Here is a 17,687-nt window from a genome sequence, read left to right as displayed (position 1 = left end):
CGCATTGAGCAAAACCAGATCGTATGAATTCAAAAGTAGAATAGATTATACTCGAGATTCTTGAATACGTATGTTCTTGCATGGATAGCCGACGATGATTTTGAATGTATAATCGATTACCGACTATGACATCCACGGAATAATAAGATAAAAATTCGATTTCATAATGTTTGATATACTTTAGAATTCGTCGCAGTATGTTAATAATAATAATTTAATTGAGATTAAAATGATAAGTAAATAAACATAGAGTATATAAATTTATTTTACTGCATATTCACGAAATGACTTTTATACATTCGAGAAGTTGTTAGTAATTTCAATAAAAAATTTAGTTTGTGTCAAATTTTGAAATAAAAAATAAATTATTTATGTTAGAGTGGAAGGTATAAATATATGTATTCATAAGTTTAACGAAGATAGCGTAGGGAGTAAGATAACAAGCAATTAAAAATTACGTATACGCGTAAACTGCTATTTGTTTATTTATTTGTAGTTTCAAGTATATAATAGTTCATATTACAATGTATAACTGTATAACAGTAAACAATATCGAATATAATTGATTAGAATACTTGTGATATGCCACTAAAACTGGCAAGTAGAATATTTACAAGTTATAGGATGCCGCTTCATTGCCTTGTTAAAAAGATATGTTGTACAGATCAAAAAATTGCAACAACATCAATTGTGTTAATTCATAGGGTATCATTCGTGACGGTATTACAGCGGCAGCTGGATAGATATCCTAACTATTATCACAGATGGAAAGAAGACATTTATCATATTACTATAGCATATATAGAGTGTAACACCATAATATGCAGCATATAGTTTAGGGATGGGGTCAATATTTAGAAAACAGAATAATTTAAATATTGTTATAAAGTCCTTAATGTCTAATGACATATCAAATAATTATAATATAAATTCTTTTAAAAACTTGATCTTTTAAAAGTGTTTTTTACTGATATATAAATGCATGTCACAATATGTATCCCTTAAGGTATACACATAACGTACGAAGGTATATACATAAAAGTTATTCAAAAGCAAGACTGATTTACATACATTTTCACAAATGTATTTTATTGTTTTCCGATTCTTAAGTATATTGTATAAAGCACTCCCATCTATCATGTTACACACTTTATAGCATTCCAACTCCATTGTATTTACTACCATCTTCAACAAATTATTGCATACTTACACACATGTTTATCTTCCCTGCTTTAATAAAGATTTTAATTTTATGCTTAACAAAGAACAATTTTACCAATGATTTTCATGTCAGTGTTACAATTATGCAAACCAAAATGCACACAAATGTGAAAGGCCTATTAAATCGTTCCTTACTTTAATCATGTATAATTTAAATTATAATACTATAACAGCATAAATCACTCGCATAATATTTCTAAAGACTAAAATTTACATATACGTGTATTTATGGTTCCCAGTATTGTACCATTAGTATTTAACGAACTTTGTAAAAATATTCTTACATTAAACATGGATTTTTTGTTAATAATATACTTAGCTAACAAATTAATACTTCATTTGTGATCAAAGAAAAAACTGTTTTGTTGCTCTGAAACAAAATCTTTAATTTCTAAATACTGTGATGTAATTTCATCCTGTGCCACATAAAAAGCTTGCCTCTGTTATACCGTAAATACTTTCTACTGTTTATTTTAATCAATTTGTTTAGAGTGCACGAAAAAGCGTCATCAAATCGCAGGAACCTTACACAATAAAATATGCTAAGTTATCTAGTAATAATATTGATCGCCTCTTTATGGATAAACACTAAGTATTATGTATTTAACACTATTGGGCTCTTATTATGGTAACTCATTAAAAAAATTTGTCCGTAATTACACAATCTCATATAACTATATATACATACACATACATATGTATATATGCATGTACATACATGTATATACATATACATATGTATACAATATAATATTAGTTATATATATATACATATACATATATAAAAAATTTCGATACAGCTCAGTACATTGAATATTACTTTATCTTCCACTTTGTATAAATTATGGTATGCAAAGCACAAATAAAAAGCAATTACATTGTGTTGTTTCTTTTTTTTCTTGTACTGATTCTTTTGTAAGTTATATAATACAAATAGGTCTTTATATTTTTTTTACTGTATTAAGAGCATGCAACAATAGAAAGTATGTTGCATATAAAGTTGTTCTCGCTTAATGAACACTACACATTCATAATATTTGCATCCTATATATATTGAATGTTACTAGCATCAAAGTATAATTCTATAAGAATACAATCTTCGATGTTGTAATTTAAATACAAAACTTAATAGTTTTATAAAACATTGGTGTATTACTTTATATGTAAATTTTGTTGCTGTAATTTACTTCTGTCATCACTTTAAATGATATTGATAACAGATCTTAAGCTTATACAGTGCTGTTAACAACATTTCTTTTTATGTTGTTTTGTGCTTTTTCTCAGGTTTACTGTTTCACTGGTTTGTATAGCTTGTCGTTCCTTCCTTTCTTTTTTGGTCCTAAGCACCTGCCGTGTTATTGCCATAAACATCTAAATACAAGAAATTAGTGTAAGCTGATTTTAATTCATTATATTAAAAGATCATTACAATTAAGATTTTTATAATATGCTGCAATAATTTGTTTCATATACTCAAGAATTGAAACTCAGTAAAACAGTTGTTGATTCATGACTCTCCATATACATTATGAAAAAACATGTATTAAATGTTTTCAAACACACAAAAATAGAACTGTTACTTACTTCTTGAACATTAATATTGTCTTTAGCAGAAGTTTCAAACAATTGAATTCCCATTTGATTAGCGAATCTTTGTGCATCTTCTGTTAATACCACTTTTTCATTCGGTGAATCATTCTTATTCCCTACAAGTACCCTGTTAACCACATCACAATTTTGTTCGATTTCATGTAACCATCTTTTAACGTTAGCAAAGGAGTCACCACTAGTCACATCATACACAACAATAACACCATGTGTTCCTCTATAGTAAGTAGAAGTTATTGTCCGAAATCGTTCTTGTCCAGCTGTGTCCCAAATTTGGAGCTTTACTCTCTCACCATCTATTTCCACAGTTTGTATTTTAAAGTCCACTCCTATTGTAGTTATATAACTGCCATTAAAAGTATTGTCAGCAAATCTTAATAGCAACGAACTTTTGCCTACACCTTAAACAAAAATTAAGGAAAAAAATATGATTAAGTAAGAATAATTACAAAATAAAAGTAAAATATTTATTTTGTATAATAAAATACAGTGATTATGTACTTAAACATTTAAATATATTACTATTTTTTAAGTTTCTAGTATACTTTTCAACTTAGAGAGTCTATAACTAAATAGTAAAAATGTCTCAAATAAATAATTAATGAATTCAAAACAAAACGTATACCTACATAATATCAAATATTATTTGAATAATTTAGAAAATGACAACATAATAACAAATATAAGTGAAATTGTGAATGTGCTTACACTTCTGTGTATGTACCTAATTGAAAATAAAAGTTCGTGTATTTTGTTGATATAGAACCAATCTTTTCTAAAATCTGATCGCTTTTTTAATATTCTATGGAATATAATTTTCTATAAACTTACTAATTGTGATAAATAAATGACACTCTACAAATTCTTAGTCTAGCTATAAGTTTCCCGAACGCTTTGTTCTTTGTAAGTATATTTTCATGTTTCGACATATTTCACATAAACACAAATTTGTACACTTACCACTATCTCCTATTATTAGAAGCTTAAATAAATGATCATATTCCCGGGCCATTTTGACATGTATGACGTGCAAGTTTATCAAAGATTCGCTCTCAAAAACAGTTTGGAATATGGACGATACGTTCACTGTACAGTAAATTATTTCGGTTGTACATACATGGACAGATTGAAAAAATGAAATATCTGAGTTTGTGCAAATTGCGACAAGGCTCGCGGCTTGTCCGAAGTAAAGAACTCTAGTATCAAATCAGCGCCATGTTTATTTGCTGCGATATCAAAATTCATTATCACTACGAAGAAAAAAATCCATTAAAGATGACGCCTACACTATATCAACTCATAATAATCAACGCATTTCATTTATTTTAAAGGCTGCATTTTTATGTATGATGCCTTCTAAATAAGAATTACAATTCGTTGGAAAGAAAAACATATTTTAGAAAATGATCGTCCTTAAATAAATTATTCTAAAATGTTGAAATATACTGAATTTCTTTATCATACAAACTAAAGTATTAAATTACCCTAGAATTATTTTATATTATTTAATACAATATATGTACTGCCGCCTTGTCAATGTTGATTAACAATACAAATAGGTATATTCACGAAATATTATTACAAAAATATTTTTCACTTTCACATGTTCAATTGATAATATATATTACATATTACATATGTACAAATGATCAAGCATAAATTTTATTTATTTCTGATTGGTTGATTATAATAATGGCGAATATGTTACCAATTAGAAATCGGAACATGCCTAAAATACTTTTCACAGGTATTTAATATGTAGGACGATAAACGTACTACAGTGATACCTAAGTTTCTGTAAGATTTTCTGGCCACAGCGCGTTCCGCTAGTAAAAATAGGAGCAGAAATTGCTTTGATCTGATTGGCTACCGATCCGAAGCTAAAACAGAAGTCATTGCGGATTGGATGCGCAGTAAAATGGTGGAGATGTTTGCAAAAGCTAAGGGAGGTAAAAAAATTCTGCAAGACCTGAGATATTACTGTAAATTTTTCTTTCGTTACTGTCACGTAATTTGGAAGATTCAACGCGCCGTTACCAAAATATGGTACTATTTCTAATAGGTTAGCAACCCTTTAACATTTTGTAACCACAAAGCACGGTTGTATTATTTTACAGTATTACAGAAAGAAGTTAATAACAATTTTAAATTAAATTTTGAATAAAATTTAAAAATTTGGAAATCACAGGATAACGGTGATTCTATAGTCTACCCGCTACCCTATAGAGACTGCTATAAACTCTGCATCATACATGTATACAATCCATGGCTCAAAAATATATGGCTGGAGCATATATACGTACATATTACAGGGTGCCCAAAAATTATGTTACTTCCGGAAAATAAGGAGTTCCTGAGGTCATTTGAAGTAACTTTTGCCTTAGCGCAAATGTAATCCGCGGCTTTGTTTATGAGTTATTAATGGAAAACAGTGACCAATGGGAGGCAAGACCAGCTGATGCGAGCCAATGAGAGAACCTAGACTTCATTCGCTCGATGGCTCGGTCCGCCTTGTGTCAACCGGATGTCAGTTCGCATTTGCGCTGAGGAAAAGTTCAAATGACTTCAAGAACCCCTCATTTCCGGAAGTAACATAATTTTGGGACACCCTGTATATGTACAATAAATCTTGACAAGGGGGTAGTGAGATTCACTGTAAGGGGGACTACATACACTTCGGCTTGTAATGTGCTACATTTTTTCGACTTGTTTTTAACCATGCAGGGCAAATATGTATAGTATATGTACATAGTGTACAAATAGAAATTCTAACCACTTCGAGATTTTTAAAAGTTTTATGTACTTGTCATTTTTTGAACAATTTTCTCTATTAATTTTCTGTTGTGTGTACATTGATTATGTTTTTAAAAACAGAAACAGAAAGCTTGAAATAAACATCGTTACTTTAATAATTCAAACTTCGAGTAATTGATTTTTATGTTTCGTAATAGAATTCTAAGTGTTTTGTTACTTAATCTCAAAGAAGCATAAACAAGAAAATGTCAGGACCAATGGTATTGTGCCAATTATGGATGGGTGGAGTAAGTAAAAGATATCTACTTTTTAAAGAATATACATATTATACATTTAAATTTTAGAGTTGTGCTGTGTGTAATTCTTTTATTATATATTCTATATGTAATCATTCTAGTTAGAGCCATACATGACAGAAAGTTTTATAATGAATGCTTTTCACAAAATGGGAGAACAACCGCAAACTGTTAAAGTAATGAGAAATCGCTATACTGGTGAGCCAGCAGGATATTGTTTTGTACATTTTCCAACTGATGAAATGGCACTTGATGCTATGCATAAATTAAATGGCAAAGTGATTCCTGGTTCTAACCCTGTAAGACTCATATATTTATTATATGTACATTATTATAGTATTAAGTAATATAGCTTTAATTTCTTCTATATAGTATTTAATTTTACATTGATCTCACATTTCAGCCTGTAAGGTTCCGATTAAATCATGCTAGTACAACAGGAAAACCAGCAGCGGAAAGAGAATTCAGTATTTGGGTTGGAGATTTATCAACAGATGTAGATGACTATTCTTTATACAGAGCATTTGCAGCAAAATATAATTCAATTAGAACTGCAAAAGTAATTTTGGATAGCTCTGGTTTTAGTAAAGGATATGGTTTTGTCAGATTTGCTAATGAAGAAGAACAAAAGAATAGTTTAGTTACCATGAATGGATATAGAGGACTAGGAACAAAATCACTAAAAATTTGTAATGCTGTCCCTAGGCCTTGGAATAAAATATCAGGGTATACACAATATCTCCTTATTTATATTTAAACAATGTAAGTCACTGCATGTATTTAATACTTAATTTTCATTTGCTTCAGATCTACTCCACCGCAGTCATCATCTGATTATCCAGCATCAAATATGAATTCAGACGCTTATAATTACTATGACACATCGTCATATTGGAACAGCTATAGTGCATGGCAACAAGGCTACTATGAAAGTGAACCTACATCAGATGGATATAACAGTTATATATCAGATCAAAAACCTGAAGAAGATGAATTAGAATTAATTGGTAAGAACATTTTATCCTATTTTGTAATAATTATATAATTGCATTATACTTTGCATTATTTCCAGAACATTCCGTTCCTGTAGATATTGATAAACTTAATAGGGAAATAATAGAACAGGATTATAATCTGTGGGATGCATTGGAAAGTTCAAAATGGATACCATGTGACACATTAGAATTATGTTATTAATGTAACATATTCAAATTCCATATTTATGCATTGCTTTATTTCACCACTTTTTCATTCATGTACAAAAGTCATACTAAAAAACATTTTCAATTAAAAAATTATGTTAAAATAAAATTTTAAAGTTTCTATACCTGATATATATGTTAAGTAAATGTACATATTTGATAACAAAGAATTATATTTGTTCACACATAAAACAACATGATAATTTAATATTCGTTTAATGGAAATAACTAAGTATATACAGGATGTTTCATGATTATATGAGCAAAACTTCAACAATGTATAAATTTATAGTAAGTAATAGGTTGTTAATTGTATAATATTCTGTATACAATTTAGCAGTAATATTTATCTAAGGACACGTCAGTATAATTACTTAAAAGACCTATATATGACAGGTTTTAGTTTATATCATTTCATACAAAATTTATTTTCTGAATTGCTTCTTCGTTAACTTTATATGCAACATAGGAAATATCACTATGCTGCATAATTGTAATATTGCGCATCGATAGCGAAATGACAATAATAATAATTATGGCTATGAATGAAGTATGTGATAATGTATTGATTTATGAACATGACTTGTATTTTTTAATATCATATACTCTGGGAAATGGTTTATATTCGATTATTCGTACTCTTCTTTGACTGCAATTGATTCTGCATTTGATAATCTAGTGGTTACCGTTGCTAAAAGTTCTGGTGGTAAATTTGTAGGTGTGGCGATTTGTTCCTTAATATTTTCTGAGGAGTTAACGTTGGAACTAATCATGTAAACTTGTAGAACACTTTTCCCAGGCTCTTCTGGAGATTCTTTTGACAAAATGAGCAAGGATCCCGGTTCTACGTTACTAATATTTGGTATGACTGTTTTAACAGAATTTGCATAATTCATTTCTGGGTTACTATTAGCATTTTCAAAAACTATGTTATCCAGATCTTTTGTAGTATTTTTTGGCAATGTTGTACATTCCTGATCACTTGAGTCATAATTCAATCTTTCATTATCAAGTGTATTTATGTCTGGTCCTTGCAGTTTTTTTACTTTCGGTAATCTTCCGGATCTAGTTGGTCGTACATGGTAAATTTCCGTATCACTATCAAAACCTGAGCATACACTTAATGATTCAACATCTTCCGTTTCCATTAATGGTACTTCTGATGTTCTCTTTTCGTCCTTAATTTTTTTGCGTTTTTTTTTATGAGTTTTTTTAAGAGATTGTTGGTGTTCATTATCTTCTATATTTTCGTTTTGTACCTTTGAATCTGAACCTTCTTCTTCATCTGATGCATCCATTTCTGCAATACTAGTTGCTACGATTCCTGAAAGTATAAATATTCCAATTTTAAAAATAGTTTGTATATTAAGCTAGATGTCTATTTGTTTTTTTTCGATTGTTGCACTCGAGAGTATTCTCAAATTGTGTGTCCATTTGAGAGCAGCTTTGAGAATGTTTACTCTTGAAACGTACTACAATGTTTGTCGACAGCTTATTATCATGTAGAACTCTCAGAACCATTTGAGCTTTGTCTACGTTCTTCTATTTTACAATTGATTGCGAGAGTAACTCGCAACAGTTCCACTATTAAATAGACATCTAGTTTATAAAAGTTTAGTTTATGAAAGTATCAAGTTTATAAAATTTATTTTGACTTACTGCATCTTCGTTTTCTATCTGCTTTTTTAATTTTTTCGAAATTCCTTGATAACTTTTGCTTTTTTTTTTCTTGTGTAGTACAAAACTCTTTTTCTGATTTTTCCAACAAAGCTGTGAAAATAAATTAAGATTATAGTTTAGACTAGACATATATAAAGTTACAAAATTATAAAACTTACCGAATGATTTTTCTAGTAATTCAGTATCAAATTCTTGGTGATACTCGAGTGCTTTTTCTATCAGATTTCTATTTATTTTTTCTTCTTTTTTAAATTTGATTTTAATTTCCTGACGTGTTCTATTTGGAAAAAGACTTTGCATCAACAGGAAATCAGTACCAACTGTATTTAATGCTTTATAAAATTTTAGAGTTTCCCATTTGGGCCATTCTTTACTTTTTTGACGTTTTTTATAAAATCCACCTCCAGTATCATCATCAATAATAGCTTCCTTGGCTAACATTTCACGATTCTTTTTTGCATTGGTTTGCTCTATAACAAGACTTTGTTCATCTATTATTAGTTGGCCATCTGGTCCTACTTTTACTTGAGGTACAGGCATTGCAGATGATGGGTCATCCTCATTTTCTTCTTCTTGTAATTCGTCAGGTCTACAAAATTTAGCAATTGTATAATATTTTTATGTTACCTTGGGCATTATATTTAATAAGATACTTACTGGCATGTTGAAAGTTTTCTTGCTACCGTTTCAGAATCTTTAGATTTTTTCATAGGATTTGTAACTGGATTATAATGTATTAGATCATACATAGTAAGTTTGCTTCTATCTGGTATCTTATTTTCATGTTTCAAATTGAATTCTCTTCTAGCATCAGCTAATTTCCTTGCAGATTCAGATACTAAGACACGTCTCTTTTGACCCATTTTCGATTTTGTTAAACTAGACATTTTAGTATTATTAACAACTGTGTCCTTAGTAGCTTCTGCTGTATGAACTAAATCATTTTTTGTATGATTGTTAGCGATAGAATTTGTTCTCTTGCTATCATCTTCCGATTCACTTGCACTAGCTCCACTTCCTTGTACACTATTCCTTCTTACTCTGCCACTACTATTTAATTTAGGTACTGGCCTCATAAAACTTAATCTGCTCTGTGATAATTTTGTAGGAGAACCTAGGCATTATAAATTACTGATAATTTTTATTTTGTTACTTTAAAGAAACTATCCTTTACCATACTGCTTATCCAACTCACCTAATTCTGTTGTATTTGTGTTTTCCAACGGTTGTATAATTTCTTTACTCAATTCATCAAAACTTCGTTTGATCCCATTTTTAAGTGAGACATTTTCATGGATCATTTCAATTTTTATTTGTTCTACTGTTATTGGAACATCCTGTGGTTGTGTTTCTTGGACATTATCCTCCGAAGTTTGTTGTTGTAATATTGAAGAAGTATCATTAACTTCATTGTTAGATTTCTCAATGCAATCAGTTGTAGATGTAGATTCTGTGTTAACATTTTCTTGTGTCGTTTTCCGTCTTGTTGGAACAGTAACTGTAGCCTTTATTCGTGCCCGCTTCATTTTGTCAAAAATATAACTTAAATAAAACCAGCAAATATTTAAAATACATTTGTCAAAAATATAGCATGTCTTAACCTTAATCTACATATAAAATTTCACGATATTTACTTACCAGTAATAATTCGCAACACAAATAATAAAAAACCAATATAGTAGATATTTATGAGTTAATAAGACATTTCATTACAGTTGCTCTTTCTTTACTGTTTATAGTACAAAAATTGTTTGGTTGCTATCATCATCATTCTCATATTAATCGATTATTATATAGTTTAATATTCTGTCTACTTGTGTAAAACATTATTTATACTTAAGAGTATTTATACATGTATAAAATAAAATGATAATACTGACATATCATGTATGTAAGTGGGAAACAGATTTCCACTTTGCTCACGTTAGGTCAATATGTTTCAATGTTCGCACATGATTTCGTGGCCCTCTATGCATATGTTCTCGCCGATTTCTGGCCCTCTACATTCCTTTAACTTTAAACTTCATGAATGATTCGAATTACATATGTACATACACACATATGGTTTGAATCTGATCCATGTTATGAAAAATAATATATTCTAACTATGACCAATATAAAGAAATTAATAAAAAAAATATGATTTTATTTTACCAAGCGCCTTCAACTTCCTTCCAATGTTATCCTTTTGTAGATATGGCAACGATATTGATTTTTGCTTCACCTATCTTATAAAGTTCTACATACCTTTAAAGTATTTTTATTAAAAATGTGGCAAGATAATGAAGTCCGATTTGATATTTCTTACAAGTAATATTTTTCACATCTGTAATGTATTAATGTAATATGTATTACTTCTCCAAATTACATGATTGTTAATGATGATATTTTGCAAATTTTTTATACAGTGTTATCAAATTAATTTTGAACTTCTTTTCAAATAAATAAAAAATGTTGTACTCGTAGTTTAACGGAATAAATATTTCAATTTTATATATTTTATTAAAAAATTATTAATCTTAAAATTATAATTATGGCATAGGAAATTGATGAACCATATGTGCAATATTAGTGAAAACAACTTACACATGCATCATTTTAAATTTTATTTAGCCTGATGCAGTTACGATTAGGAGAGTTTACTGCTGATAAACTTGATTTAATTGAAGATACAAAAGGAAATGCAGGCGATAATGGAAGACTTATAGTAACAAATCTTAGAGTAATATGGCATTCATTACATCTTCCTAGAATCAATTTAAGTACTATCTCATAAATAAGTTGGAATTCTTCTATTAATATTTGGAGAAATTTGTAAGATTATCTTTTATAGGTATTGGATACAACACATTCATTGCTGTGAATTCTAAAACTATCCATACTGTTAGTATATTTGAATATGATATGATATCTATTACTTATACAAACTAATTGAAATAGATATAATTTGTGTAGTTACAAGGAAAACATACGCAAGCTCTATATATCCTAGCTTCTTTTCGAAATTGCAGATACGAATTTATATTCACAAATCTAGGTTCAAAAAACACAAGACATTATACATCAGTCATTGGTATATATAGGTATATTCTCTATTTTTTATTTTAAATACATTCTTTGTACATAGTACCATGTAAATAACAAATATTAGTTTATAATTTTTATTTTAATACAATATTACAGAGCTTACACTTCATCAAAGATTTATCGAGAAATTAAATTAAGAAGTGGTATAATTAATGAAAATCAACTGACTTTACTGCCACAAGAAACAGTGCATTCTACTTCACAGGATATTTGGAATTTATCATTAGAACAAGTAAAAAATCTATTTTTCATGTATGAAAACTTCATTATTTTTCAAATACTAAAAATTATAATTTCTTTTTTAGGGAAATATTGGAACTTTCATTATAACAAATATACGTTTAGTATGGTTTGCTAATATGAATCATCAGTTTAACATATCAATTCCATATTTTACAATAGCAAGTGTAAGAAGACATGCTAAAATATACTACGTGTACACAAAAAAAATATTAATAATTTTATTTTTTTAATAGATTACTATCAAAAATTCAAAATTTGGTCCAACTTTAGTAATTGTGAGTACAGAATCTACAGGAGCTTACATATTAGGCTTTCGGGTTACTCCCCTTGAGAAGCTACATATTTTATACAAAGAAGTTACAACATCGTTTAAAACATTTGAAAAGTGTCCAATATTCGGTGTAGATTATACACTCGAACATGAGGTAATATTATCGACACAAACTCATTTTTATTTAATAATTATTTAATAACTCATTACAGGCATCTTTACAACGAGAAGTAAATATAGAACAATACTCTGAAAAAGAAGATAATCAAATTGAAAATTTAAATGTTTTTGGATACTATTTTTCTGAAGGAACAAATCAACGAAAACCTAGCGTTTCAGATTATTTAGGACTTGCTGCAGAAAAGCCTAACGAAACTAGTACTTTGCAGAATATATGGGAACTTATACCTCAAAATTAGATGTATCATTTACTGTGTATAAAATTATGAGGATTACGAAGCTACAGTGATACTTTAAAGGAAAGTAAGAACAGCTGTGAAAGATTCATGTATAATTGTTTTAAATGTCTCTATATATTAATACAAATTAATTTATTGAGCAGTATTGCACAAATATTAAATATTTTAGAAAAGAAAAATGTGATTACACTTTTGTAAAAAACGTTTCATGTTCGTAACACCATTTCAAATATACTTTAGCATTTTATTTACTGAAAAGTCAACAGCTACAAAGAATTAATAAAAAAATAGATAATTAGAATTAAAGTATCGATACTCTACAATACAGCATTGAATAAGTCTTCAGATATTTAGTTGCAATTTTATGCCATTTTTCAAAGTTTTTCAAAAATTTAACTCGGTCTACAATTCAGAGGTTGCATGATTGGCTGATGTTGTTGTTCATTATCATCATCACTATGTTCAGCTTGTTGAACAGGAAATCTATATCCCATATTCATGAGCATTACCTCAAACGGATCAGTGTTCATCCGTATTTGATTTGCAGCTGCAGCATCTTCTAAATTCTGAATTTTTCTGTCGTTGACGCTACCATCCTACATTAAGTATAGAATGTTGCATACATTATACATTACATTATTTTATTTACAATTTTCTTTCAATAATCATGACAAATACCTCGGGCAATGGGCTCCATAATCTGATTACTGGGTCAATACCACTAGTAGCTAATAAACATGTAGATGGATGAGGTTGAAGACAGTTTACAATTCGTTCATCTCCTCTTAGTACGCGAATAATATTCGTAGTACTACGATCCCAAATAAAAAAAGAACCATCATCTGATCCTGCCACAATATATTGACCATTGCTTTAAGGAAAAATGTATATTTATCAATGTATTGTAAATATTGAACATGATGGTTTAATTACACTGTTCAACACAATTCTTTTTTTGTAATATCCAATGGGCGTCACTTCTCAAACACGAATCCGAAAACAAAATTGCTGTATGAGCCACGATTTTCGGAAATTCTAATTTTTGTAAAGACGTTCAATTTTTAACAAAAATAAGAAATTACGTGAAAACTGAAAACGTTAAGAAGGTTTAATTGCTCTCGAAAGATAGAGGCGAGACTCCCGAATATGTTAGTATTGATATTTATAATATTTTATGCTTTTAAGAACTATTAAACGACCATCAAAAAACGTGTAGCTAACGACGGTGGTTTGATGACAAAGCGACTAACACGCGTTGTCGACGGATATTTTCTTGATCTGTACAAACGTAAAATCACTTCGAACTTTTCCTTGACGAACAACCTTCTTAATGTTTTTAGTTTTCACGTAATATTTTATTTTTGTTAAAAATTGGATGTCTTTACAAAAATTAGAATTTTCCGAAAACTACTGTTCATATAGCAATTTCGCTTTCAGATTCGTGTTTGAGAAGTGACGCTCTACAAGAATCGCCTAATGGATATTAAAAAATCTAAAAAAATTAAAAATTTGTTGGATAGTGTTAGCAGCAAAATATTTTCTTACTTTCCAAAGAAGTTAGCCTCTTTTATATCAGTTGTAGTGTTGCAGTGTCCACAAAATCTCATTTTATAATCAATCGTATTATGTCGCCATTCTTTTTCATATTCTGATATATGGAACATTGGCTGACTCATGCTATTATCTCTACCTGATTCCATAATAATAACAAAAGACAAATGTTTTAATTTAGAGTATATGGTATAAAGTAGTGATGTAAAATATTAATTTAAAATATACCAGAATCTATAGCTTCTTTTATATCCATTTTTAATGCTTTACATGCTGAATTGGATGTATATTCAGGAAATTTTTGTTGAAATTCTTTAAGTACTTTATCAGCTTCTGTTGCCCGATCTAAGTCAAATAAGCAACGCGCCAGTCTAAAAACACACATCTAATACTCTATACTTTACTCAGTAAATGAAATATTATAATATTAAAATATTATTGGTACCTAAAACGTGCTTTGACATGTCCTGGATCAAGGAGTAACGTTGTTTGACAGTCTTTAAGAGCCGCATATATGTCACCATCCCTACAAATCATATAAAATTCCATTACAGCTTTTGCTACTTATCCATGATATATTTAACGTTACCCTTTTTGATTATCGGATATGAAACGCAATAATTAAAAGATCGTACCAAGTTCGTTTCATATATGCTGCAGCTCTGTTAGCATAAAGCACAGCAGCTGTAGGACAGTAACTAATTGCCTTATCATACAAAGTAATTGCCAACACATAGTTCTGTTGCTCAAAACACTTATTAGCCTAATCAGAAAATCATTAATTCAGATTCTTTTCGTATTTAATTTAACAAATGTAAATAGTTAACTTACTTCGTATTTTAATTTTTCAACATGAGGTGGCAGAACTTTCACATTTTTCTTAGCATACTCTATACTATCCTCACTATTTTTGTCCGTGTAGCAAGATTTCCCGAAGTCCCCTACAATTATATTTTTCAATAATTATTCTCCATTTACCATATCAAGTAATGTCAATATTAATGTTAATAGTTACCTGTGTAAGTATATGTAGTATAACCAAAGCATGTCTTTACGTTCTTTGGATTGTTGATGTCAAATAAATAAATTTGTTCCCCACCCATGTTAACAAGAAGTTCATTTCCATCAGCACTGAAGGTTAAGTATGTAGTAGTAAGACTCCTATTATTGTCACGCTGTCGAGACTGCAGATGGCCTGCTCAATATCAAACATTAACAGTCTCTGTTAAAGCAATCATGCTATATGTAATAAAAGAGGAAGATAAGGGTTAAGGAGTTGCGTATGCTATCTCTGATCGTAGGAACGAACCCGCGATAAAATACTGAGCGCAACCCAATGGAATATTCTCATCTTGATCACCTTCACCAGCACGACGTAAACTTGCGTGTCCTCTAGGGATAATAGGCACCTATGTAAATAGTAAACAATGAACATTTATTATATACCATAGAAATAAACAAGTTTGGGATCATCTTTAATTATGCTGATAATTACCTGAGAAAGCTTAATCATCCTGCGATCATACATTCGTATGTAGGCATCACTAGCTCCAACAGCTATTAACTCTGGTCGTTTTGGATTCACAGTGACACATTTAGCTTCCGCATTTCGACCCATGTGATTATAAAGGTTAATTAATACAGTATTAGATACACTACTTTTGCAAGTGTGAGGAGCACGAATATCATATTGTAAAATAAGACCATCTTCTGCAGCACTCCAAAACAGGAAAGGAACAGTAGATGCAGTAGCAATACGTTTGACACGGCCCATATGACAATTGCATATAAGTATAGGTTCAGTAAGTGTTAGGTCACGAACTCGTACCTTGCTATCTCCAGCACCCGATACCAATATGCTGTCATTTGATTTTGGCATGAACTAAAATATGTGTATAATTGAAAACTTAAACATTATTAATGTTCTAAAGAAATTAAATTTTAAACATTGTCACATTACCTTAACAGAAAATATGTTTCCATAATGACCTGTATGTAGTACTAACTTTTTTTCATATCGAAATGGATCCCATAAGATGATATTCATGTCATCAGATGCTGAGGCGAGAATTCTAAAAGCAACAATTATTAGTTATATTTCTGTTATATAAAATAATTTAGTCATGTCTGCTTTCTTTTTTATTTATTTCATATATCACAATATTTCCTTATTTCATTTATTTAAAATACTTACTGTCCACTTTCGTTCCATTCTAAACAATTGACACATCCTGTATGCCCAACTAACTCTTTCTCTAATCCTAATCGAGAAATTAAGTTTTCTGTAACATGTAATTTCTGAGCGACTGTATAAGCTGCAGAATCCTAAAAACGAATCAAAAGAATTAAAATGAAATTTAAATACATCAATATTTATCTAGTACAGGGGATCATACCTGTATTTCACGTTGCCGTACCAAATCCAGAACTCTGTAATCTTTATCATATACATTAAGCATTTCTATACTTATTTTATATAACGTCTTACTATATTGAAAAACTTAAATATTTTCTGAAAATTACAAAATGACAGTTATTTCTATAAAATTTGTAAAAAAAATTAGTAAACGAACAAAAGTATAGATATAATTATCGCATATAAAATAATTCATAAAGTAAGAAACGTTAGTACGAAGGTATAGCAAACCTCGTAACATTGAAATTATAGAACATGTTATAACAATAATTGACGTAATCGGATATAATGTCAAAAGTTATTAAAATGTACACACTTGTACAATGTTCTTGTACATTACGGTGCGAAATTATCAACTTTTATACTTTATCAATTTAGAAAATATCTCGATTGACCTTATAATATAATAATAAACAATAATAGACATCTATTTCAACTGACATGTAACACAAATTTGTTACAATTGGTTTCATTTTCGAATGAAACTTATTATCAGAATAACCTTTTTTGAATTTAATATCTACTTTTATATCTACTTACATCATTTTACAGAATTTATAACTATTAATTAACATTCGATAACGTTGGAAACTTTTTTTTTATTAAAATTTATTCTAAGATGAACTTACGTTTAATATTTCATACAGTCTTTCGTAGTTTCATCACTCATTTAAAATTATACATCTGTTGTTTCTCGTTGACATTTTTGTCGTTTAAGAATTCATCATTCTTACAACTTAATTAAATTTTGGTTCCATAAACATTGAAATATATACATATGCACACATGCAAACATGTAGTATGTGTTCTTATTGCAAAAACTTGTCCATTTCAGAATTGCAGATGGAGAAATGGCACTAGTCGTGTTTTAGCTTTCAATTGGTAGAGTACATGTTACTGCCGCATCCCTTAAGGGGCTAGGGTAGTCATGTGACTTTA

The 17,687-nt window shown here is 29.3% G+C and overlaps 5 protein-coding genes across 6 annotated transcripts; 2 read left to right on the top strand and 3 right to left on the bottom strand.

Moving 5' to 3' along the window:
* Window positions 1-461: 461 nt before the first annotated feature.
* On the bottom strand, window positions 462-4,149 carry Rab35 (RAS oncogene family member Rab35). Its single transcript, XM_033468534.2, has 3 exons — window positions 3,790-4,149; window positions 2,806-3,230; window positions 462-2,592 (listed from the first exon to the last, which is right to left on the bottom strand). Exons 1-3 carry the CDS (start codon window positions 3,839-3,841, stop codon window positions 2,464-2,466), a joined length of 606 nt encoding a protein of 201 aa, XP_033324425.1. The 5' UTR covers window positions 3,842-4,149; the 3' UTR covers window positions 462-2,463.
* A 1,243-nt stretch (window positions 4,150-5,392) lies between these two features.
* Secp43 (tRNA Selenocysteine associated protein) lies at window positions 5,393-7,190 on the top strand. 2 transcript variants are annotated; one of them, XM_076519392.1, is made up of 6 exons: window positions 5,393-5,484; window positions 5,781-5,870; window positions 5,981-6,178; window positions 6,283-6,605; window positions 6,687-6,886; window positions 6,952-7,190. In XM_076519392.1, the coding sequence occupies exons 2-6, from the start codon at window positions 5,829-5,831 to the stop codon at window positions 7,074-7,076; spliced, it is 888 nt and encodes a 295-aa protein (XP_076375507.1). In that variant the 5' UTR covers window positions 5,393-5,484; window positions 5,781-5,828; the 3' UTR covers window positions 7,077-7,190. The 2 variants fall into 2 exon arrangements, with proteins under 2 accessions (XP_076375507.1, XP_076375506.1); XM_076519391.1 differs by having other exon boundaries at window positions 5,407-5,512.
* On the bottom strand, window positions 7,092-10,727 carry Bdp1 (transcription factor TFIIIB component B'' homolog Bdp1). Its single transcript, XM_033468608.2, has 6 exons — window positions 10,400-10,727; window positions 9,957-10,303; window positions 9,419-9,875; window positions 8,920-9,350; window positions 8,741-8,851; window positions 7,092-8,405 (listed from the first exon to the last, which is right to left on the bottom strand). Exons 2-6 carry the CDS (start codon window positions 10,285-10,287, stop codon window positions 7,711-7,713), a joined length of 2,025 nt encoding a protein of 674 aa, XP_033324499.1. The 5' UTR covers window positions 10,288-10,303; window positions 10,400-10,727; the 3' UTR covers window positions 7,092-7,710.
* Window positions 10,728-10,876: 149 nt separating this feature from the next.
* On the top strand, window positions 10,877-12,960 carry BBS5 (Bardet-Biedl syndrome 5 protein). Its single transcript, XM_076519390.1, has 8 exons — window positions 10,877-11,071; window positions 11,375-11,523; window positions 11,595-11,644; window positions 11,717-11,844; window positions 11,945-12,080; window positions 12,154-12,255; window positions 12,325-12,516; window positions 12,575-12,960. Exons 1-8 carry the CDS (start codon window positions 11,031-11,033, stop codon window positions 12,779-12,781), a joined length of 1,005 nt encoding a protein of 334 aa, XP_076375505.1. The 5' UTR covers window positions 10,877-11,030; the 3' UTR covers window positions 12,782-12,960.
* adp (WD and tetratricopeptide repeats 1) lies at window positions 12,540-17,583 on the bottom strand. Its single transcript, XM_033468641.2, has 14 exons — window positions 17,378-17,583; window positions 16,729-16,844; window positions 16,527-16,657; window positions 16,293-16,404; window positions 15,828-16,214; window positions 15,642-15,741; window positions 15,348-15,527; window positions 15,164-15,273; window positions 14,968-15,095; window positions 14,778-14,858; window positions 14,561-14,703; window positions 14,327-14,471; window positions 13,460-13,652; window positions 12,540-13,377 (listed from the first exon to the last, which is right to left on the bottom strand). Exons 2-14 carry the CDS (start codon window positions 16,789-16,791, stop codon window positions 13,174-13,176), a joined length of 1,977 nt encoding a protein of 658 aa, XP_033324532.1. The 5' UTR covers window positions 16,792-16,844; window positions 17,378-17,583; the 3' UTR covers window positions 12,540-13,173.
* Window positions 17,584-17,687: the final 104 nt, after the last annotated feature.

The sequence above is a fragment of the Megalopta genalis genome, chromosome 2 (genome assembly GCF_051020955.1).
Source record: "Megalopta genalis isolate 19385.01 chromosome 2, iyMegGena1_principal, whole genome shotgun sequence".
NCBI lineage: Eukaryota > Metazoa > Arthropoda > Insecta > Hymenoptera > Halictidae > Megalopta > Megalopta genalis.
The sequence above is the reverse complement of the archived record's forward strand: the minus strand, read 5'-3'. Positions and strand labels throughout refer to the sequence as shown.

Bases quoted from the DNA above. Each gene is read 5' to 3' on its own strand.
- Rab35 (XM_033468534.2), bottom strand. From the start codon at position 3,841: ATGGCCCGGGAATATGATCATTTATTTAAGCTTCTAATAATAGGAGAT. The intron at 3,231-3,789 runs GTAAGTGTACAA...TTTTTGTTTAAG, and splicing joins TCTAATAATAGGAGATAGTG to GTGTAGGCAAAAGTTCGTTG. The intron at 2,593-2,805 runs GTAAGTAACAGT...TCTTGTATTTAG, and splicing joins ACAATATTAATGTTCAAGAA to ATGTTTATGGCAATAACACG.
- Secp43 (XM_076519392.1), top strand. From the start codon at position 5,829: ATGTCAGGACCAATGGTATTGTGCCAATTATGGATGGGTGGA. The intron at 6,606-6,686 runs GTATACACAATA...CATTTGCTTCAG, and splicing joins CCTTGGAATAAAATATCAGG to ATCTACTCCACCGCAGTCAT. The intron at 6,887-6,951 runs GTAAGAACATTT...CATTATTTCCAG, and splicing joins AGATGAATTAGAATTAATTG to AACATTCCGTTCCTGTAGAT.
- Bdp1 (XM_033468608.2), bottom strand. From the start codon at position 10,287: ATGAAGCGGGCACGAATAAAGGCTACAGTTACTGTTCCAACAAGACGG. The intron at 9,876-9,956 runs GTGAGTTGGATA...TATAATGCCTAG, and splicing joins CACAAATACAACAGAATTAG to GTTCTCCTACAAAATTATCA. The intron at 9,351-9,418 runs GTAAGTATCTTA...TAAATTTTGTAG, and splicing joins AGAAAACTTTCAACATGCCA to ACCTGACGAATTACAAGAAG.
- BBS5 (XM_076519390.1), top strand. From the start codon at position 11,031: ATGTGGCAAGATAATGAAGTCCGATTTGATATTTCTTACAA. The intron at 11,524-11,594 runs GTACTATCTCAT...TATCTTTTATAG, and splicing joins TCTTCCTAGAATCAATTTAA to GTATTGGATACAACACATTC. The intron at 11,845-11,944 runs GTATATTCTCTA...ACAATATTACAG, and splicing joins TCAGTCATTGGTATATATAG to AGCTTACACTTCATCAAAGA.
- adp (XM_033468641.2), bottom strand. From the start codon at position 16,791: ATGCTTAATGTATATGATAAAGATTACAGAGTTCTGGATTTGGTACGG. The intron at 16,405-16,526 runs GTAAGTATTTTA...TGTTGCTTTTAG, and splicing joins GAATGGAACGAAAGTGGACA to AATTCTCGCCTCAGCATCTG. The intron at 15,528-15,641 runs GTTCGTTCCTAC...GATATTGAGCAG, and splicing joins CGCTCAGTATTTTATCGCGG to GCCATCTGCAGTCTCGACAG.